The 24,129-nt window shown below is 38.9% G+C and overlaps 1 protein-coding gene across 4 annotated transcripts in view; it reads left to right on the top strand.

Annotated features, from left to right (window-relative positions):
• KDM4C (lysine demethylase 4C) overlaps positions 1-24,129 on the top strand; it is a 276,898-nt gene that overhangs the window by 83,299 nt on the left and 169,470 nt on the right. For all 4 annotated transcript variants that reach the window (XM_060762302.2, XM_060762301.2, XM_060762305.2 and 1 more), the window contains exon 9: positions 1,312-1,449. In XM_060762302.2, the coding sequence (XP_060618285.2) occupies positions 1,312-1,449 (138 nt within the window). The remainder of the gene's footprint in view (positions 1-1,311; positions 1,450-24,129) is intronic.

Raw genomic sequence — 24,129 nt, 5'->3', positions numbered from 1 at the left:
AAACAACAAAACTCAAAAATCCCCCAACGAAACTTAACCAAAATCCCCGTGCCCATAACACAACCCACAAGGTACAAACATATCTACTCAAAATGAAAAACAACACAGCAACACACTCACAAAACGGCAAAAGAACAAAACTCAAAAAAACCCCAACGAAACTTAACCAAAATTCCCATACCCATAACACAACCCACAAGGTACAAACATATCTACTCAAAATGAAAAACAACACAACAACACACTCACAAAACGGCAAAACAACTGAGCATGCGCATTGGCGCCCAGCCGCAAGTTCCCTGGCGCGCGCACATGGCCTTCCAGCCAACGTTCCCTCTGCGGAAACCATGCCCACTCCAAGCCCCGCCGCGCCGCTTCCCGCACACACACACCCCTGCCGCACACACACATGCAACCCCACGCTCCTTCACTTCCCCCGCCGCCGCATACACACACACAACCCCACTCCCCCCGCCGCCACACACACACACGCAACCCCACGCTCCATCACTCCCCCCACCGCAGCACACACACGCAACCCCACTTCCCCCGCCGCCGCACACACACACGCAACCCCACTCCCCCCGCCGCCGCACACACACACGCAACCCCACGCTCCATCACTCCCCCCGCTGCCGCACACACACACGCAACCCCACGCTCCATCACTCCCCTGCCCCAATCTTACCTCCTTTTACTTCACGCCACCTCCAAACCCCACTCCGCCCCTTCCCGCCCTGTCAAAATCTAGGAAAGACAGGAAGGAAGGAAAGAAGGAAGAAAGAAAGAGAAAGGGAGGTAAAGAAAAAGGGGGAAGGAAGGAAAGTTAGAGGAAGAAGAAAAGGAAAGAAAAGGAAAGATGGAAGGAAAGAAAAGAGAGACAGCAGAAGAGAAAGAAAAAGGGGGAAGGAAGGAAAGAGATAGAGAAAGAAGAGGAGAAGGAAAGATGGGAAGGAAGGAAGGAAGGAAGGAAGGAAGGAGGGAGGGAGGGAGGGAGGGAGGGAGGGAGGGAGGGAAAGAAGGAGAGAAAGAGGGAAGATTGGCCACAGCAACACGTGGGGGAAGGAATAGGTAGGTACCTCTCTTTCATAATAGTCCGAATATCTACCTCAACTTTGATAAGTTTTACTATAGGCCACAGCAACGCGTGGCAGGGCACAGCTAGTATGCATATATAAACATTAAAAAACATTTGTCTCAACTTTAAAATATATTTCTCAGCACATGGGTGAAAGGGACCATTGTGAGAAAGCATGGATGTGTAATCAGAGATGAAATGTTGACACTTAACAATGTTATTTTGGTTTTTAGATCACACAGGAAGCAGGAGAGTTTATGATCACTTTCCCATATGGATACCATGCAGGATTTAATCATGGTTTCAATTGTGCAGAGTCTACAAATTTTGCAACAATCAGGTGGATTGATTATGGAAAAGTAGCCAAATTGGTGAGTCAAAATACATTTCTATTTTTTTTAAAAAAGCTATCAGTTAAAATTTGTTTAAAATGGAACTTGTGGATTTAGATAAAATAAGCTTGGAAGACTTTTCAAATAGCTAATTGTTATAATTTTTAACATAATGAGGTACTGAAGGTGCTGAGCTTCAAGAACAGTACAAAGGGTAGTGTGTGTCTTGGTATACAAACATTATGGTCTTACATGGGTCTGCATAAAATACATTTATTATAGAATGCTGCAGTTTTTGTCAAAGTTCCATTTAACAATTCATGAACTTCTCAAAAACAATGAGATAAAATATTATTCTGTTTCGTTAATATGAGAATCCTATAGTCTGCATATACTTTCATGGTTTTGTGTGCCCTTCATTTGTCAGATGTTGAATGCCAGGAATATCATATCACAATTAACTAGAGCCATAGTTTTTATTGAGTCATTAAAATCTATCTATAAAAACATTGTGAATTACAACTGAAATCCTTAATTCATCTGGAATAATGAAGACAGGATGAATTGAAAGAATATTCTGCAAAATTAGGAGTATTAGTTGAGAGACAGGATAATTGTTACTAATTGGAAAAAAACAAACCCTCCAATTTATTGAAGAATAACATGCAAGATATGGTTAAAAACACTCTTTCAGTATTCCTGTTATAAAACAATTTGTAAAATGCTAATGATCAGGATGAAGACTGGCTGGATGACTAGAATATATTCACCACATAACAAGACATAATATAATTGCATGTATATGTAGTACAGAAGTTGTTTTATAATACATTTTTTTTGCATGTGTAGTTTTTATTTTTAGTGATTTTTCTGGTATTATTTTATCCTTATGCATATTTATGCCCATTTATTATAAATATTCCTGTTAAATGAAATTTAAAAATAAATCAGGCTATTAGTTGAATACTTTCCAGTCTTTATAGTGTCAAGGAGTCAACATGTCCACCAAAAACACACAGTGCAAATGGCAGAGGATTCTTGAAAATGTTTCCAGGTTCATATCTGTTTCATTCAAGATGCTGTTGAGCCTTTGGGGCCTTTCTGTTGTTCTGTATATACCGCTGCTTCTTAAACTGGATCCCAACCCCAAATAGGGCCCCTTAGCTCAATGCTGCGGTCACAAAAGCTTTGGCAACATTCAGGTTTCTGAATGCCACCCATTTACCCAAATCTGTTAGCAACAACATGCAGTGTTTACAGTGGACTCTGCAAAAAAATGCCTCAGCTGTACACAAAAGGCCTGCTTATCAAGCCTTGCAAATGCTGATTTATTATAAGTAAAGGTTTGTATCTATTTTATATGCCTATATACCTGGGGTCAAGTAAACATACCTTGGGCACAAAGTGGTCACAAGTGGAAAGAGTTTCGGAAGCCCTGGTAGATATTATAGGACTTATATAAGCGATGTAAATTATATTAAACTGTCCAGTGATGCACACATGCAGGATAATGCTGGGCATGCTAGAGCACTTCCAGTGTGCTACAGTGTGAAAGTTTACTAATTGTATGGAATCTTTATTTTTAAGGTTGCTTGTTTATTATTAATCTTGTTAATGAACTAGAGTTCCCCAGAGTGTAGTTTGACATTGACGTGTTGAGGTAAATGTGACCTTTACTATTAACTTACTTGCCTCTGTATCACAAATCCATTTCTGTTTTTGAACCTTTTTTCTTAAACTGAAACCAATAAAGAGAGAGTAGATCACATTCTAAGGTTTTGAAGAAGGGCAGATGCAACATTTCCTCAGACTTCTGTGGGTTTTATTATTTACCTAATAATGCTGATATTCATCTTAGTTGGTTAGAGATTCTTCTTTCTGTGGGAAACATGTTGAGCAATTGTACTTCAGTATGTTTTGCTAATGTTAATAAAACAGATGATCCAGTGGCAATTACTTTCTATGTGTTTTGTTAGGGCCAATTTCTGCTGAGACTGCAATATTAGTGCTGAACTACGAGGTACATACAGACATTAGAACTGCTGAATATAAATGTTTACATACTGATAATTTCCCTCTGTTGTTAGAAAATAAAGCTTTTTTTAAAAGCGATTCTGTTAAAAACATTTTAATTTGAACATGTCCTTGGGTGTTTCTCAGTAGTCAAGCTTTTTCTTTTGCATAGCTAGAAAAATGGAGATTCTGGGTGATTTGATTCATGACCTGCTCAGGACTTTCAACTGTCATTTATTTGCTTGATGTATGTCAGTAACCAGTTTTTAGTAGCAGCCATTCTGAATTTTTAAGGACTGGAATGCCAGAAAAGTTGGCTTCAACTACTGAATTATTTCCACATAAACTGGGAGGTGAAAATGAGTTCTTCTCTCCAAAAATAGTTTCAGTAGAATTCTTTATTTGGATAGTCTTCACCTCAAAGAAAGGCCATGGGGGGAGAGGGGGGCTGCGATATTGCCCTCCCTTTATCAATATAATCAAGAATATCTAATACTGGTATATTAATAAAGAACAATATTAGATATTCTAGTGGTTTTTTGCCTTTCTTTAACCTGGGACCCCCTTTTTAGTATTTTTTGTGTGTGGCCGTGGTTCCTTAATAATATAAAATTATATATTAAATTACTATTTAAATTTACTATATATTAATTTTATAAAATTAACGATATTATCCTATTAAGGTATCTAAGAACATATTTAAACAAAGGGATTATATACTATTTTATACTGTGCTATATCAAGCTGTTTCTATATGTGACACCTTATACATGTTCTTTAAATAGCTACACTGTAATACTTTATACATTAACATTGGTAAAACTTCCCTCCTCGGATACACATTACTCCATTTACCTTTATCACCCAGGGTTTAATCAATTTTATCCTGTGCATTTAGCCCTCCCACTGTGTTTTTATTCTTCCACTATTTTATTTTGTGTTTGTTTATTGTGTATTTGCTATTGTTTGCATTTTACTTTGTTGCTATTATTTGCTGTAGTATTTTACTTTGCTGTATTATAATCTTTGGGCTTGGCCTCATGTTAGCCGCCTCGAGTCCCTTTGGGGAGATGGTGGCGGGGTATAAATAAAGTTGTTGTTGTTGTTGTTGTTGTTATTTGAAACACAAGATGAGTCTACAGCAGACAAGATCACTCTGCTGGCTGTTATATTGGATCACATGTCGGACACTTCCCAAGTGTCTAGGACTGTGTGATGTTTCGGTGTATAATGCGTGCAGATCCTAGTAAGTTGGCCTTCTGCAGCTGGCAGATGGTAATTTTGTCAGTGCAGATTGTGTTTAAGTTCAGCCCAAGGTCTTTAGGCACTGCACCCAGTGTGCTGATCACCACTGGGACCACCTTGACTGGCTTGAGTCAGAGTCTTTGCAGTTCAATCTTTAAATCCTCATATCGTGTCAGCTTTTCCAATTGTTTCTCTTCAATCCTGCTGTCACCTGGAATTGCAGCATCCATGATCCATTGTTGTTGTTATTGTTGTTGTTGTTGTTGTTGTTGTTGTTACATTCGGGGTTTTGTGTCCAATTGTTGTGACTCTTTCTTAAGGAAATGATTACAAAGCACTCCAGGCCATTGTGCACACATTGTTAAAGAATTCAGCCCTGTGTGGCCTAACAAATGTGAAGTTCTATGGTTAGGCTAGCATTTACTTGGCACTAAATAATACAACAAATCCTTCAGGGCTGAATCCAGAAGTGCCTCCAAACTGCAAACCTGCATTTTCAGGGGGAATGTGACCCCATCTAACACAGAATGAACAACTTTTCCCATACCTATCTTTTGACTGAACAGGAGCACCTCTGTCTTGTCTGGATTAAACTTCAATTTGTTTGCCCTCATCCACTGCATTCCAGCTGACAGGCACAGGTTGAGCACAGTAAGTAAGGGATCTTATGCCCTTAAGAGAAATCTGCTTTACAGCAAGAAAGACTCTACTTTTGTGACTTATGTAAAATCACTGTATAAATAACAGTTTTTTGTTCCTTGTATATTGCTCAATGCTGTATTATATAATTTGATTATACGTTTAATATTGTATCATATAAACTGCTAAAAAACATTTACCTTTGTGATTTTTGTACTATGACTTGTAGTGGATTTGTGTTTGTTGCGATTCTGGGAATCAATTGTCTTTTGTTTTAAGGCACCAGTTGAGCACAGGAATAGCTTACTTAGAATTAAGTGGAAGGGAGTGATAAGAGTTGGGTGCATATAGATGGTATTTCACTCAAAAACTCCAGATGACCTCTCATAGTGGTTTCATATAGATATCAAATAGCATTTTGGATAGGTATGAACCCTGAGGGACTCCACAGGCTGATGGTCTGTGGAGTCCCTCTTCTAGAGTAGATCAAGACCTCTAGAGTTCTGGTAACATTCTCAAAAAGAAGAAATAAATAAATAAATAAATAATAAACTTTATTTGTACCCCGTCACCATCTCCCCGATGGGGACTCGGTGTGGCTTACATGAGGCCAAGCCCAAACAACAATTACATAAAATAAAACTGAAAACACAAATAATAAACAATAATAACATAATTACATAACACAAATGAAAACATAGCAAGATTATAAGATTATAAGATTACAATAAGCACAATCACAATAACAATGGGCAAGCTACATGTAATGGATAAAAGGAAGGCTGATTAAAAGCAGATTAAAAACGCAGGCGAGACAAAACAGAAACAGATTATTTGTGGAGGAGAGCTCATTATAGTGGAGGTCGTGGAACCAAGCTTTTCCACAAGGGGGGGAATGTACTCCAATGACAAAAAAAGTTGAGGCTAAACACTAGTGTGAGGATGTAAACCTATTCATCAAATGCGCAGCGGAAGAGCCAGGTTTTAAGGTTCTTTTTAAAGGTTTCTAGGGTAGGGGCTTTCCTAATCTCTCCAGGTAGTGAGTTCCAGAGTCGGGGAGCCACAGAGGAAAAAGCTCTCTCCCTTGTATTCATCAGGTGAGTCTGTGAGACTGGCAGGGGTGAAAGAAGGGCCTCCCCAGAAGAACGGAGGGCCCGAGTTGGTTCATGGAGGGAGATACGATCACGAAATCAGGCGGGTCCCAAACCGTTTAGGGTTTGTCTTCGTACTGCCACCTTACATAGCCATTCACTATGGTGCAGAATGATAATTGTGTAATCCTGTGATATAACTGTTTATTCCAGGTCCAAACGTGCATATTCTGTACTTGTAACTACTGATGGGCTCCTGATTGACAGCGTAATGCATATATTTCATTAGCAAAGCAGAACGATTATCTAGGCTATCCTGCAAAAGAGCAAATAAGCAGATTTGTTGAAAGAGCATGATCATGAAATAGCACGGAAGTATGATAAACCCACTCCTGTGATTGCAAAGGCTTAGAGGACATGGATATGCACATAGCTTTTCCATCTGTACACTGATAAGCACATTGTGGTGTGCACGCTGAGGACATGCTAGGAGGGAGAGGAAGAAATATGCTGATTTCTGCCTATTCAGAAATGGATTGTGTCCCTTGCACATTTGTAGTGTTCAAGGCACTTCACATATATTATTTAGAGACAGCTTCCACAAACAGGCAGCACTAGAAATTTGCATTTGAAAGCTGCTATATCAAGCCACATGCAACAATCAATGAAGAAACATTTTAAAATCTATACTGTTTCCGAGCTTTGTCAGAATTTTTGAAAAATCATGACACTCACATATTTATAACAAATATTGTTAGGACAGCATAAAGGAAAAGCAATACTCATTGTCTCTTTTTTACCACAAAGTTAGAATAATGTACAATTAAAAAAAGCATATCTGTTATAGCACATGGGTTCATGTACAATCTTAGAATCATAGAATCATTAAGTTGGAAGAGACCACATGAGCCATCTAGTCCAACCCCCTCCACAACACAGGAAACCACAATCAAAGCACGCCTGACAGATGGCCATCCAACCTCTGTTTAAAAGCCTTCAAGAAAGGAACTTCCATCACACTCTGAGGCAGAGAGTTCCACTGTTGAACAGTTCTAAAGGTTGGGTTTTTCCTAATGTTCAGGAGAAATCTCCTTTTCTGTGATTTGAGTCTTTCTTGATCTGAGTCTTAATCTCCAGGGCAGCAGAAAACTAGCTTTCTCCCTCTTCCTTGTGACAGATATTTAAATACGGTGATCACGTCTCCTCTCAACCTTCTCTTCTGCAGGCTAAACATCTCCAGCTCTTCAAGCCACTCCTCATTATGCACGATCTCCAGACCTTTGATCATTTTAGTCACCCTCCTCTGGATATGTTCCAGCTTGTCAATATCCCTCTTGAGTTGTGGTGCCCATTTTATCATATGTAAAGTAACCAGAAGTCACTTGCCATAGGTTAAAAATGTAGTCTTATTTATTTATTTATTTATTTATTTATTACTGTACTTGTATACCGCTGTTTCTCAGCCTAACTGGCGACTCAACGTGGTTTACAACAAAATACAACAATCAACAGTATTCAGTTAAAACCATAAAAAACACCATACACAATATTGGCCCATCAATAACAATCCAATGCATCTCCTGACTAAAATCGTGATCCAATTTCGTCGTCCATATTACCAGTCCTTTAATCATCAAATTCATTGCACCGAATTAACCAAATGCCTGTTCGAACATCCAGGTCTTCAATCTTTTTCGAAACACCATCAGCGAGGGGGCTGATCTTACCTCCATGGGAAGGGCGTTCCAAAGCCGAGGGGCCACCACAGAAAAGGCCCTGTCTCTCGTCCCCGCCAGCCGCACCTGTGAAGCAGGCGGGATAGAGAGCAGGGCCTCCCCAGAAGATCTTAGGGTCCTGGTGGGCTGATAGGCTGAGATACGTTCGGATAGGTAGGTTGGATCAGAACCGTTTAAAGTTTCAGAAAACTAGGCAATAATGTTTTTAATGGAACTTCAGGTGCCACTTTTTCTTCCCGTCCAACGGAACTATTCTATAAGCAGACCAGAGGGAAACAATTCCTCCTCTCTCAAAAAATGTATGCTGCGGGGTTGGATATCTCTGGAATAGACCTTGATGGCGGCAGGGAAAGGAAACAGGGTCTGTGGGTGGAAGAAAGGAGGAGAAAATCCTATTGCATGAAGTAATGACTGCTCGCACATCATTGGATTTTGTTCAGTGTTTTGTGTCCCAAAATAAAACGTATTTCTGTAAACCATTTGTTGCTGTAAAAGCTGCATCTTCAATGCTTTCTCTTGCCACTAACACTGTTTCTTGTCTACCAGCATTTCAGATATATTCATTTCAGATATTCAAGTATAAACTATAGTATTACAAATACTATAAATATCCATCTCTTCTTCGATAACACAAGCTAGATGTGGTTGTCCTGAAGACAACAATATTCTTTTTGAAAGTCAAATAAATCAGCATAGTAAATAATTTTTCTCCTCTTTAGAGATAGTGCGAGGTGCTTGAGGCTGCAACAGAACAAACACAAAATATCTTCACAAATGTCTCCAAACAGTCAAGCTGAAAATCTAAGCCAAAGTTTCATTTAACAGCCTGTCAGTTTTTTGATGTGAAGCTAATGAATGCAGTGGCAAACAAATCCATCAAACCTAACATCAAAACAACTGCACTTCATCCCACCAAAGGGGAAAAATGAAATACAACCTGCAGGCCAGCACTTTGATCTAACCTACCCACACAACAAAGGTCTCTTAACAGCTAGTGCAGCAGAATATGCATGAGTAATTATGGACTTAAATCTTAGGAAAGGAGCTGATAATTTGGAGCTTCTACAGCTTTAGAAGAAAGGATTGCCAAATACCTTCCTTTAGGTGTTCATTAAACAGGGGATCATCACGAGAGAAAGAGCATGCAATCTTTCAAGGTTCTCTCAAAAGGCACTAGGTTCTTCAGTGGTGTTCTCTACCATCCCAAATGAGAGACGTTAAAATAAGCAAAAAGCTAGGCTGTGAAATGCTTCAAATTTGTAAAGAACTAGAAAATGAGGATGTAATCATGCACATGCTTATTTGTATTTCTGTCCCAGTACAAGCGCATAGGCTTGGTGCACAGATAAACTGAACTTTTGTGCTAAAATTATTCCATAGCCTTCTTTGGGTGCATCTACACTGTATAATTAATGCAGTTTTGGCACCACTTTAATTGCCCTGGTCCCAAGCAATGGGAATGCTGGGAGATGTAGTTTTATAAGGACTTTTAGCCCACGCCTTTTATCATAAAAAGAATGCAGTTTTGATGTAATGTCAGCTGATGAGAGTTGTAGTTTGTTCTCTGGGTGCATCAACCCTGTAGAAAGAATGCAGCTTTGTCACCACTTTAACCTCCCATGGTTCAGCGCTATAGGGTAACTGGGAGTTGTAGTTTTCCAAGGTCTTGGGTCTCCTCTGCCCTTGCTGAACTATAACTCCTGGTTTCCGATGCATTGAGCCCTCTTGACAAGTTACTCCAATACAGACAACTGTGAAAGCCATTTGCAGCCATACAAGCAAGCTGAAGACAAAAGGGGGATGGAACTAGGAAATTGGGGTGTTTCAGTAGCAGCCTGAAAAATGGGAATAATCGGGATTCTTCTTCCTCATTCTGCCAAATTGATGATTGCAGAGCCATTTTCCAAGACGCCTCTCTTTGAAGGACCGATCAATGCAAAGCTGGAGGCAGGAAATAAATTAAAATTGCCCATTGATGATGATGATGATGATTTATTGAAGTCAATGATGACCTCCAGTAGTATGGTTTAAAAATGGAGATGGCTATAATAGGTGCTATTCTTTTCTTTTCATCCTACTAAAGGAGAATAATTCACCATTTGTGTCCCCTGCGGCACCAACAAGTATCACGTTCAAGGGTGCTGAGGCTCATGGCTTTACTTAAACGTCAAGACCTTAGAACATCTGCTACAAAGTAACAGTATGCTGATCATCTATAAGCTACTGAGTTGTGATGTGACAATTATTGCTCTGTGATGTTTGGAATATTAGCTCATATAAGGTGGCTTCAGGTATAGCAAGCCTATTATTATACTACACTCAGAAAATCTATTTCACTGCAGATAGATTTCAAGAGCATTAGATATGCATGGGAAGGAATTTCATTCACATAGTTTTGCTTTACGCTACAGCAGTTTCCATATTTTATGTCAGAGGATAGCAAAGGGCAGATTGCGGGCCTAATCTATCTTCCCACACATCCTTTTTGCAGTGTCCACAGACCCCACCTTTCCATGTCTATTGATTCCCTCCCTCTTACTGTTTGAGGCTTCCAGGAGTAGCAGTTTTTGCATTGGGATCATAGCCCCTCCAAGGCTACATTACTTAAATCAAAATTAGATATACTGGTCATTCCTAGTTTCTAGGGTCCTAGGGTATGTGTATGCTCTGTTTGGTTCCCCCCCCCCCCCCCAGCTATTACCAGGCTTGGTGAGGGGAAATACAATATGGTCCTTAAATCTGCCAGGATTGCAAACCCAGGTCCAAGTATATTGTTTATCTGTCACACAATTGAATTTGAGAAGTATATGTCTTTTGTTGGAAGCCATTTCAGAGAAATTTTTACTATTTCCCTGGTACAGCCTTTTAAACAAGTTCAGACAGAGCACCACCTAGTAACATACACACCATAGATTGCATGCAAAACTGTGCTGGTGAAAAATTGATAGTATGATAAGATTATCTCCCTCTCTACTCCATAGTCCCCCACATCTACACCACCTGAAAGTCAGTTCTGAAAGGTTTCTTTGCTCTCTGAAATAGATTTTTTTTTGGAGCAGGAGACTACATCCTCCAGAAAACCAACATGGTGCAGTGGTTTGAGGGTTTTTTTTTAACCACGTCAGGAGCGACTTGAGAAAATGCAAGTCACTTCTAGTGTGAGATAATTGGCCGTCTGCAAGGATGCTGCCTAGGGGATGCCTGGATGTTTGATGTTTTACCATCCTTGTGGGAGGCTTCTCTCATGTCCCTGCATGGGGAGCTGGAGCTGACAGAGGGAACTCAACCCGCTGTTCCTGGATTCAAATCCCTGACCTGTTGGTTATCAGTCCTGCCGGTACAAAGGTTTAACCCATTGTGCCACTGGGGGCTCCAATGGTTTGAGTTTTGGACTATGACTGATGACCAGGGTTTGAATCTCTGCTCAGCCTATTGTGTTACTTTGAGCAAGTCGCACACTCTCAGCCTCTGGCGAGGGCAAACCACCTCCCTCTGAACAAATATTGTCAAGAAAATCTTGTGGTAGATTTCCCTTTAGATTCCGTAAATTGGATAATATATGAAGGCGCACAACAATGAAGTTTGGTTTTAGCAGTTAATAATCAATGGATTTTGAAAACAGCTTCAGAACAGAATTTCAGACTGGATCAAATGGTGTCCTGGGGTGGTCGTGATTGTGGAATCCTTTATTGATACTAGAGAGAATCGAGAAAACAGGAACTTAAGGATACAGCATAAACAGTGAAGTAGAAAGTGCCTTCTTTATTAAGAATTAGACCTGGTTTGTGTCTCAGTGCCGCTAGTTGGACTAGATGGCCTAAGTGGTCTCTCTTAACTCTCTGATTCTATTATTCTTGTGCAGAATACTAACAATATATGCTGAGTTTTAGACTTTGAGGTGTTTGCTATTTCTGCCACCAGGTCTACTTCATTAATGCTACAGAAATGTTTTTCAAATACTACTGTTTAGTTTTAATTCAGTCAAGATATCAATCACTATGCAGAATTTCATTTCTTTCAAAGTCATAGTTTCTAAGGTTGCCTTTGAGTGTTGTGTTTGACTCTGAATTCTAATCTTATGTAGCACATCTGTATTTGTCAGTACCATACTTCAGCTAGTACAATTTAGTACCATGTTTTCCCAAGCATTTTTGCTTTACTGGCATAAAGAAAAGTTCAATTTCTATTCCCTCAAGACAATATTATTTATCTCTAGTGGAATTTTCATAGTGACAATCCTTCAGGATCTTATTTGTCACTTACCACAAGAGACTTCACTCATCTGTTTAATGAAAATTAAACACCATGCATGATTGTAATATTCATTATGAGTGGGACTGCTTAGGCAGGAAGGAAAGAGGCAACTGAAGGCTGTTGAGTATTTCACCAACAATAACTGCATAAATGTGCTCCTGGTGATAAGAATATTTTGAAAGCAGGTCAGATTCCTTAATGTTTTTGTCTGTATTTTAAATTAAGTGTGATGTTGCAGATGGGATATGACATTAGTATAATGTGGAAGAAAAGTTTGCTCCTTGTAATGTGTGTTGTTTATGTCTATGAAGATAGAGCAACAAATCATTGATCAAAGAAAGAGCAGTTATATATACAGATATTTTATTACAAAACAATATAGAAAGAAGAAATAGTAATGGTGTCCCTACATGTGAAATTTCTGGCAAAAAGAGCTTAAAATTGTGAGTGTTTTTTAAAAATGGTGCTAACGGCGGAATAGACAGATGGATTTCTTTACATATTTCCCCTTATCCCTCACATTCATTCATCCCCAATGCCAACAGAAAGAGAGGCAGTAATAATTTTTAAACAAGAACATAGGCAGTACACTATATTCAGCAATTTCTTTTATCCAGATTGCTGAATGGAAGAAATCTAAATGGTTGTTTCTTATCTCTGTCAGTATATCCCATAATAGTTGGGTTTCTGCAAAGAAACATACAGTACTATAGCCATATGTTTCAGCAAGCAGCCAAGTCTGCACAATTCTCAACTGGAGGCTTTCAGTGCTTAGGCTCTTATATATGATATTTTGAGACTGTAGCTCAAGTATGATTACTATTTCGCAATCTTGTCTTATTTAAAAAAGAAAAACTGCATATTTTCATATTTTTATGGTTTTAGTCTTATTCATTTGGTGCTCATACAGGAAATGCTTATAGATGGGTAATCATACTGAAATTGCAAACACACACACACACACACACACACACACAATTTTTCTGGCTTGCTAACCTGTTCAGGAACCATTACTAATTCCCTGTGAGAAAAACTATAAGGGCTGTACAGATTCCAGAATGTAGTTTGATAACCTTCTGTCTGTTCTAATTATATTTCTATTATTAAGCAAGAATACAAATAAGTTGTTGCAGATATATAAGCACCGAGAATCTTTTTTAAAGGTCCATGTGATAAGTCAATTGCTTTTTTGTTTAGTTTCCTGTTTTAGTTAGTGTTCAAGCAAGAAAAATGTTTTAGTCTGGAGATGTTCATATTTTGCAACTCTTTTCTTGGAATCTGGAATTAGAAACTGATTCTTAGAATAAGGAATGTATGTGATCTAAAAAAGACAATGCTATACTTAGATACTTCACATTCAGTGGAAAAGCAGTGAAACATTGAACTTCCTCCATCAATTATCTTTTGTATATTGATTTTTAGGTGTTATAAAATAGTATTTCAACTTAAGTTGTGCTTGGTCTGCATAGAATCTTTCTTGTATTGAATTTCTTAGTGTAGCAGACTTCACTTTCATGGCTCTGAATCAAAAGAACCTTGCAAATGGATCCATGAATTTAGTAAAGTTTTGGATTTGTTGATCACACATAGTTTCCCATGTTGTCTGACCAGCTTCATAAAATGTAGGGGTTTTGATAGGAGCATGTGATTTAGAATAAAGTTAATTGAAAGGATAATTTTTTTACCCAGCGTGCTTAAGGAGATCTTTACATCACAGTCATAGATTGAGGGCATCGTACTTGTTTGCGTATTTATTCAGGCAGTGTACAACATTTTAAAAACACAATGCAACTGAAAACCTCATGGTACAAAAGTTAAAATCCAACAAAAACAAGTTGGAACAATTTAAAAACACATTTAAACTACAATACCCTCCTTAAAAGCTCCAATGCATCGAAAACTAAGTGTCTTCTTAGATCAGTGGTTCTCAACCTGTGGATCCCCAGGTATTTTGGCCTGCAACTCCCAGAAATCCCAGCCAGTTAACCAGTTGTTAGGATTTCTGGGAGCTGAAGGACAAAACATCTGGGGACCCACAAATTGAAATTAAAACCACTGTCTTAGATAAAGGTATTTTCCTGCCGGGAAGGGAGTTCCACATCTTGAAAGCACCATCAAAAGGCACTCTTCTTTAACCTCACTTTCTGTGCCTGTGATTATGGTAAAACTGAGAGAAAGTTCTTCATCACAGTGATGAAAGGCCTTTCAAGCTTGCAAAGATTCAACTCAAGTGAATCTGTATGTAATCATGGAACTATCAAAAGTTCCTCAGTATCAAATGGTCTCACTATTGGGGTTGCATATAGATCAGTGGTTCTCAATCTGTGGGTCCCCGGATGTTTTGATCTTCAACTCCCAGAAATCCTAATAGCTGGTAAACTGGCTAGGGTTTCTGGGAATTGTAGGCCAAAACACCTGGGGATCCACAGGTTGAGAACCACTGACCTAGATGATGGTCTTGAGTCATATCACACTTCCCATATTGATTGTCACAACTTTGGGCAGATAAGACACAGAAGCTGAATCTAGTTTGGGAGGAGATGTGGCTTGTGTGGTTGGAAAACCATACAGTGACTGAGTGGATCCTTACATCTCTCATCCCAGCATTACTTAGCAAATAGTTTGGGTGAATGTGTTTCCATTGGCCAGCAAGTGGGTTGACCGAAGAATAGCTTGCCATTGGCTGGCAGCTAAATTGACTGTTGCCTGAATTCAGATTCACTTGTGAGCCAATGCTGTTCAGTTGTAACCAATAAATGTGTGTCCCTTTCCATTCCGATAAGATGTGTTCTCTGCTTATTCTTGCAAAACATGAAGCCCCGTGCTTGTTGCTGGGCCTGAAATTATAAAAACAGATAAATAGACAGGATGTCTGTGTTAACTTGTTTTTGATTTAAAAAGTTAACACAATCAGAAATCTTTTATAAAAAAATCTGCAGATCAAAAATTTCCAGAAGAGCAAGAGAGGCATCACTTGAAAAGTGTATATCAATAAATATAGAAAGTCAAGGTTGCTCAATTTTGGGGGATTAAATTAGAGCTCACCCTCATATTATTTAACATTCTTTGATCAATACTCAAAATCATTAGTATGTTAGATTTAAGCCTCATTTTCAAAGTAGTCACATACATTACTTTGTCCAATATGAACAATGAGTTCTCAATGACTTCCCAGTTTTGGCCAACCTTGGTAAAGTGTTGCATGATGAAAGCTCATTTTTAAAGCTGAACAATGGGCCCAGAGCAGCGCCAATAATGAGTTTCTTAAAGTAGAAAGCTGTGGTACTGCTAAGTAATTGCTTTGAATAATATGGCAATAGGAGTACAATTTTGCATTCATGCAAAAGCACGATTGAGATAAAACTGCCCTAGATGTTTATCAGATATTTTGCAATTGGATTTTCTGTACAGAGCAAGATCAATATTCTTTGTTACACAGACAGTATCACTAAGATATAATTATTCATTAAGAGTAATATAAAATTTTTACTTCTCTCTATATTTCTCTGGAAATCGTTATACATTAAATCCACTAGAATTCAAAGAATTAAATGTAATGAAAACTCTTTAATTATATCTTGGCATATTTTAAAATGTAATTAATATTGTTTATCCTATTATGGAGGTATTAGCTTTTATTTTTAATTAGCATCTGATTGTATTGTTTTAGCTTTCATATTTATTTAAAAATGGAGGCACCAAAATTACGTTAATTAAATATATTATTACATATTAAAGCAAAGAAAAACTACTGTCTTATTTTTGGGAAGGAAACAAGGTGAAAGTAACTGTCAAGACCCAGAAGCCCCAGTAAAGCCAAACACAAGATATAAGGTCCAAACACAAGTTTATTGTTCACAACAGTCTTTGAAACACTTAAATTCAGTGCCTCAAGCTCAGCCAACAATTATAAGCAACTGAAGTATAATCCGGATTATCCTGGCGTTTTAATCCGGTTCAACACAAAAATTCAAACCCCATGAAGTCCTCGTCCTCTGTAGGAGCACTAAGTATATCACGGATACGCTTCCTTCGAATCTCCTCGTCGGACTCTTGCTCGCGAGTAGCCCGCTTTACTCCCCTGCTTTCCTCCCCACCCCCCATTTCACAGTCGGAGAAGTCCTCAAAGGTTTCAGAATCACTCGGAGCCATGATTATCTCCCTAATCCGCTTTTGTTGCTGCTCCTCTTCCAACACATGCGCAGCCCTCTTCTCCCTTCTACCAGTAGTAGCAACGTTACCATCATGCTGAACTACAACAGTAACACAGTCAAATTCTATGAAAAGCTTAATATAATCCTTGTCTTAGTAATGGTCAAAGATACCAAAGATGCAAATATACAACCTACAGTGTTGTATATTTGTTTATTTGTTTACATTATTTGTATACCACTATAAACCCAAAATGGTTCTTCAAAGTTATTCACAGTAGTAAAACAAAATTTATAAGCAAATGCTGTTGTCCCCAGAATATCAGATATAGAAATACAAGTTACTTTCAATAGTGTCAAGCAGCACTTGCATTATAGTAGCTACTCTGTGTGCCTACTTCACTGGATTTTGAAACATCCACAAGTACAATCCTGAAAACTGGCTGGTCATGCCCCAGAGTTCAGAGCTGCTGCTTCAGTATGGGCAGATTTACATTGACAACTCATATAGTTTTGATACTTATTTGTTCAGAGTCAAGGACTTGGTTTTGAGTGCCAGAATTGAATGGTACTCACTGCACTTTTTCATAAGAGTCTAGTTCTAGGTGCTTTCTTAATTTTGGCAGTTTAGCTTAGGGCAGTAGTCAGGGCATGGTTTTGTTGCTGCTACTACCAAATAATTAGGAGTAAAACATATTTGGTATTGACTGTATATTACTTAGAAATGTGTCACAGCATCCAGAGCTACCTTCTGCCTTTCCTGATATTCGCTTTATTCCCTGTAACTTCTGTATGACCTTTATAATCAAGAACTCTTAAAGCAAGGCCTGAAATGATTATCTCAAGAAAGGTTTATAGGATGGGTATTGATTATTGAGGAGGGTAAAAACCAGCACTTTGATTTGTGCCCAGAATTTTATTTTAAATGTTATATTACCAGGAATATGTGGAGTATCTCAGTTGACATCCTGATTACCATATTCTGAATCAACTTCAAGTTTCCAGATGCTCTCCAGTGGCAGTCTAGTGTATAATATACTGAACTAATCTATCCTAAACATTACAAAAGCACCGTCTGCATCCATAAGGAACATTTTGAAAAGCAGACACAACTGGTGTGCCCTCTAATACTGTTAAAGAGTATTCTATGCTATAAACATGACTAAAAGATTAATAAACAGGGATATAAAAAAGCATGTGTTCCATACATTCCAGAATAGGCTAATCACTACCTCGGTTTGCACCTAAACTGCCTATAGACAGAATCTTATTCTTGTTATGATTGAATTTTAGTTTATTACTATCATTTCACACACCCCCAGGATTGAGATCCAAAGCAGCTCTAGAATGTATGAATGTGCTATATTTAGTTTGTAAACCATTAACAAGGGGTAGAGAAGCTACTTAAAGAAGTTTCACAATATCTAATCATAGAAACAATAAAACTAAATCAACCCATAATCGTATTAAAAGTCAAATATATGCAGTTAGACATTATCTAATATCTTTATCCTGATTTTCAAAACCATATTTAAATATGCTGAAGACTTCTTAGTAATTTTGGTATTTTATTCTTCCCTACGTTTTGAGAATGATAATTCATTGGAGTGATTTTGAAGGGATGCTGAAACTGAATACTTCAGTTTTCCTCCAGTCCCTTGGCTAAATGAACAATAAAACAGATGGGTTTCAGTTTTTCAGTATCCTCATACTACAGAAGCAGTGATTAGATGGCTCTGTGTTATCCTTCCAGCAAGTGAGACTTCATCACACATAACCTTGCTGGTTTAAAATCTTTGCAATACTTCAAAATGGTTAAGTTCTGTATGCAAATCATTCTTTGCATGATGTTGGGGAATGTTAAATGATGAGCCAAAGGTGAACATACACAGTTTGATTGTACCAACTAATTGAGTTTCTCTGCCCTGGATTCTTTTAATTAGCAATTTAGTTTGTGAATTCTCTATTCAAGAGGAGAAAAAATCAACAAAAAATGAAGCATGAGAAATACTTTTCGTCTAGCAGGATTCAGAAAAATCCATCAGGATTAAGTAAACAAATATGCTGATAAAACAATTCCATCTTAAACTCAACCCGTAGCAAAGCTGTTACTGACATACCTTGATGGCTACAATGCAGAATTTTGATTCTAAGCTATTCCTACCACACATCTTGGAAGTAGATGCATCATAGGATAATAGAACATAAGAATCTTAGAGTTGGAAAGGACTTTAAGGGTAATTTTGTCCAATCTTTTGCAATACAGGAATTCATAACTAAAGCACTCCTTAAGATCTCCATCCAGCTCCCGTTTAAAGATTTCTAAACAATGTAGAATCCATCAACCCCTGATGCCATTTATCCCACTGTCAAACTTCTTCCTAATGTTTAGGTGAAATCTCTTTTTTTGTAATTTAAAATAATTAGTTCGAGTTGTGGTCTCTGAGCAGCAGAAAAAACTTGATCAATCTTCTGCATGATATCCCTTCAGTTATTTAAAGATGCCTATCTTATAATATCTTGCTCCTCTCTTCTCTGAGGTAAACAGATGAAGCTTCTTAAGTGATTCTTCATAAATCTTGATCTCCAGTCCTTTGGTCATTTTTGTCTATGTTTCAACTTTGATTTCCTGCTTGAACTAGAATTTGACAAACTATTCCAGATGCCTGTGATCACAGGCAAGCATGGTCTGGGTGAACAAAATGAAGCGGGACGCAGGCTGATAGAATTTTGCCAGGAAAACTCGCTGTGTATAACAAACACTCTCTTCCAACAACCTAAAAGACGGCTTTACACATGGACTTCACCAGATGGTCAGCACCGAAATCAGATTGACTACATCCTTTGCAGCCAAAGGTGGCGGACATCCATCCAGTCGGTGAAAACAAGACCTGGGGCTGACTGTAGCTCAGATCACGAACTTCTTATTGTTCAATTTAAAATAAAACTAAAGAGATCAGGGAAAATACACAGACCAGTTAGATATGATCTCACTAACATTCCTAGCGAATATTCAGTGGAAGTGAAGAACAGATTTGAAGGACTAGATTTAGTAAACAGAGTCCCAGAAGAACTATGGACAGAAGTCCGCGACATTGTTCAGGAGGCGGCAACAAAGTACGTCCCAAAGAAAAAGAAAACGAAGAAGGCAAAATGGTTGTCTGCTGAGACACTGGAAGTAGCCCAAGAAAGGAGGAAAGCAAAAGGAAACAGTGATAAGGGGAGATATGCCCAGTTAAATGCGCAATTCCAGAGGTTAGCCAGAAGAGATAAGGAACTATTTTTAAATAAGCAATGCATGGAAGTGGAAGAAGACAACAGAATAGGAAGGACAAGAGACCTCTTCCAGAAAATTAGAAACATTGGAGGTAAATTTCAGGCAAAAATTGGTATGATAAGAAACAAAGATGGCTGGGACCTAACAGAAGCTGAAGAGATCAAGAGAAGGTGGCGAGACTATACAGAAGATCTGTATAGGAAGGATAATAATATCGAGGATAGTTTTGACAGTGTGGTGAATGAATTAGAACCAGACATCCTGAGGAGTGAGGTTGAATGGGCCTTAAGAAGCATTGCTAACAACAAGGCAGCAGGAGACGACGGGATCCCAGCTGAACTGTTTAAAATCTTAAAAGATGATGCTATCAAGGTGATGCATGCCATATGCCAGCAAATATGGAAAACACAAGAATGGCCATCAGACTGGAAAAAATCAACTTATATCCCCATACCAAAAAAGGGAAATGCGAAAGACTGCTCCAACTTGCTTCATTGACTATTCTAAAGCCTTTGACTGTGTGGATCATAATAAATTGTGGCAAGTTCTTGGTGGGATGGGCATACCAAGCCACCTTGTCTCTCTCCTGAGGAATCTGTACAAGGACCAAGTAGCAACAGTCAGAACTGACCACGGAACAACAGACTGGTTCAAGATTGGGAAAGGCGTACGGCAAGGCTGCATACTCTCACCCAACCTTTTTAACTTGTATGCAGAACACATCATGCGAGGTGCGGGGCTTGATGAATGCAAGGCTGGGGTGAAAATTGCTGGAAGAAACATTAACAACCTCAGATATGCAGATGACACCACTCTGATGGCCGAAAGTGAGGAGGAGCTGAGGAGCCTTCTAATCAAGGTGAAAGAAGAAAGCGCAAAAGCCGGGTTGCAGCTAAACATAAAAAAAAACAAGATTATGGCAACAAGAATGATTGGAAAATAGAGGGAGAAAATGTGGAGGCCGTGACAGACTTTGTATTTCTAGGCGCAAAGATTACTGCAGATGCAGACAGTAGCCAGGAAATCAGAAGACGCTTACTTCTTGGGAGGAGAGCAATGTCCAGTCTCGATAAAATAGTAAAGAGTAGAGACATCAGACTGGCAACAAAGATCCGCCTAGTCAAAGCCATGGTATTCCCTGTAGTAACCTACGGATGTGAGAGCTGGACCTTAGGGAAGGCTGAGCGAAGGAAGATAGATGCTTTTGAGTTGTGGTGCTGGAGGAAAGTGCTGAGAGTGCCTTGGACTGTGAGAAGATCCAACCAGTCCATCCTCCAGGAAATAAAGCCCGAATGCTCATTGGAGGGAAGGATACTAGAGACAAAGTTGAAGTATTGTGGCCACATCATGAGGAGACAGGAAAGCCTAGAGAAGACAATTATGCTGGGGAAAGTGGAAGGCAAAAGGAAGAGGGGCCGACCAAGGACAAGATGGATGGATGGCATCCTTGAAGTGACTGGACTGACCTTGAAGGAGCTGGGGGTGGTGACGGCCGACAGGGAGCTCTGGCGTGGGCTGGTCCATGAGGTCACGAAGAGTCGGAGGCGACTGAACGAATGAATAACAACAATTCCAGGTGAGATCTGGATGGTATTACTGCTTACCTTAGTTTGGCCTAGAATTGCAGTTTGGCTGCTGCATCACACTGTTGACTTAAGTTTAGCTGTGATCTGTTAAATGTCCCTAGAGCCTTTTTACATCCATGTCAAACCAGGTTTCAGTCGTCAATTTTTCCTTCTTATATGCAGTATCTTCCATTTATCAGTCTATTTTATTATTTTTGGCCCAGTTCTCCAATCTCTTAAAATCATTTTGAATTCTGTCCCTGTCATAATTTAATTTCATATGAAATTTGGAAAGGATGCCTTCTACTCCATTAACTAAACAACATCAAGTTCAAGACAGAACCCCAAAACTCCCCAAATGTCATTTCTCTTCAGGATAAAGAGCAGTCATTGGTCAGCACTCTCTGGGCTCAATCTGTTGACCAATTACAGATCCATCTAACTGAAATACAGTTTGACTCACAGTTTACCTGCAAGAATATAACGGGATCCTGTCAGAACCTTATTGAAATCAATCTAAATAACATCCACAACAATCCCCTGATCTAGCTGTCTTTAACTCTCTCAAAAAAGAAAGATAAGATTTATTAGACATAATTTGTCTAATAAATGCAGGCGAAACGTCAGGACAAATGCCTCTAGAACATGGCTCTATAGCCCGAAAAAACCCAGAAGAACCTCATAATTTGTTTTTTAGAAACCCATGCTAGTGCTTAGCAATCACAGCATTTCTTCCTAAGTCTATACAAACTGACAAGTAGAACCTACTATCCTGGGATCAACATCTCAGGGCCTTCTAGACAATCCCAAAATGTGGGGCCTGTCTCAGTTTTATCTGAGGTGTCCAAATGACTGAATAAATCTGGTAAGACCCACCTCCTGACGCACCATTTTCAGGCACCAGGGAAGCTCTCTGGAGGGGCCTGTGCTGCCAGCAAAACCCACAGATTTTTTTTTTGTGGGAAATGGGTGGCTGGGGCCTGGCTTCATGCCCTCTCAGGTAACAAGGGAGTACATGTAACCAACCCACCAAGGGGATCCTGGGGTTTGGAGTTGGTTTGTGGCCTTAATTCTGGAAGGAACTGGGTTTAAATAATCCAGTTCTTCCTGAGATTAAGACCTGTTTGGAGGGGCCCTCAGTGACGGGTCAGTAGCATCTCGGGTCTTATTTTTTATCCTTTTTGAAGATGGGGACAACATTGGCTTTCAATCTGTCCAGACATCTCCTGTCCTCCAAAAAGCCTCAAAGATTTTTCACAGTGCTTTTGAAATTACAACTGTAAGTGTCTTTAGTACTCTTGGATGCAGTTCATCCTGCTTTGGACATTTGGATTTGTTTACAGTAGCTAGGATACTACTAATTTACTTATTCTTGGCTGCAATCCATTTACTATATTATTTATTATCTGGAAACTGATCACCAGTAAGGAGAAGGCCCACTGGACCCAATAACTTGTTACTTGTTACTTTCAAACACACACACACACACTATTTTTATTAAGGAAACTTGTTACTTTCTGAACCAGTGCTTCTATAAGCACTTAATTTCTTGGTCCATCTGTTGAACTTCAGTGTTTGACAGATTCACATTTGTGAGATTGTATTTAGAATTGATAGCTATTCAAGTTTCACCCTCCACTTAGGATCAGGACATTTTCTTTACCAGCATTATGTTTTGTTGCAGAACTCACATTTTGCAACATTGCAGGCTAAGGTACCTACCCCCCCCCCCCGCTCTTTCTCTCTAAAAATCAGATAAGAGCTGCTCCCCAAAATGTTCCCCAAATGTATTGTATTTTGCCATTGGGGTTTATTTTTGTCTGACACAAAGTAATGCATTTGGACAAAAATGGCTCATGGTGTTTTGTGATTGATATGATACAGAAAAATGGAAGTGAATTTTCTAACCAGAAACAACAATTCTGTCTGTTCATGGCTGGTAGCTGAGCACACATGCACATGATCCTGTCCAGAATGACTAAATAGAAATATTGGTGCAGTAAGTTGGAAGGATCCAGTGCAGAAGTTCACAGTTCACTGCAGCCAGAGATATCATTTGGAAAAAAACCCATTCAAGGCCAAAGGAGAACACAAACAAAGAGGCTCCGAGTTGTCCCTCAGATAAATAATTGTTTATCACATAATTTGTGAAACATATAAGTAACCAGAATTATGGAATCCTATCAAAGTATGAAAGGCACTTCATATCACTGAACTGTACCATATGTCAGTGTACTCCCTGCAATGGTGTGTTGTGGATAAAATGAAACTCTGTAGCAGTGTTGCACCCAAGAATGCTACCATTTCGTATCAACAAAGAATCTAAAGAGATTTGGGGCATTTACAGTGTCCTTTGAGGTTTAGCCACAAAAAATTAAGAATGTTGAGCAGAGCTGCTGATGAACTGCCTTTCTGGACATATGAACCATGTTCCAGACACATAAACCATATGATGTAAAAAAGCCATAAATCACCACCACCATCACTGCTTTGTCTGCAGTATTGCAGTGGATCCAAAAAACAATGCAGACAATGCATCATGTGTGTGAAGTTTGCTTATTTATTTTATTTTATTTATTTATTATTTGCACTTGTTAACCGCCACTCTCAGCCCGAGGGCGACTCGTGGCGGTGTACAGAACATAGAAAAGACAACAATTTACAATAGATCAAGACCATAACACAACATCTTACTAATACAACAACTAATTAAACTAAAAATCCGCTTCGTCTAGTTTGGGGTCATAA

Source organism: Anolis sagrei, chromosome 2 (assembly GCF_037176765.1).
Source record: "Anolis sagrei isolate rAnoSag1 chromosome 2, rAnoSag1.mat, whole genome shotgun sequence".
Taxonomy (NCBI): Eukaryota; Metazoa; Chordata; class Lepidosauria; order Squamata; family Dactyloidae; genus Anolis; species Anolis sagrei.
This window is presented reverse-complemented; position numbering and strand designations above follow the sequence as displayed.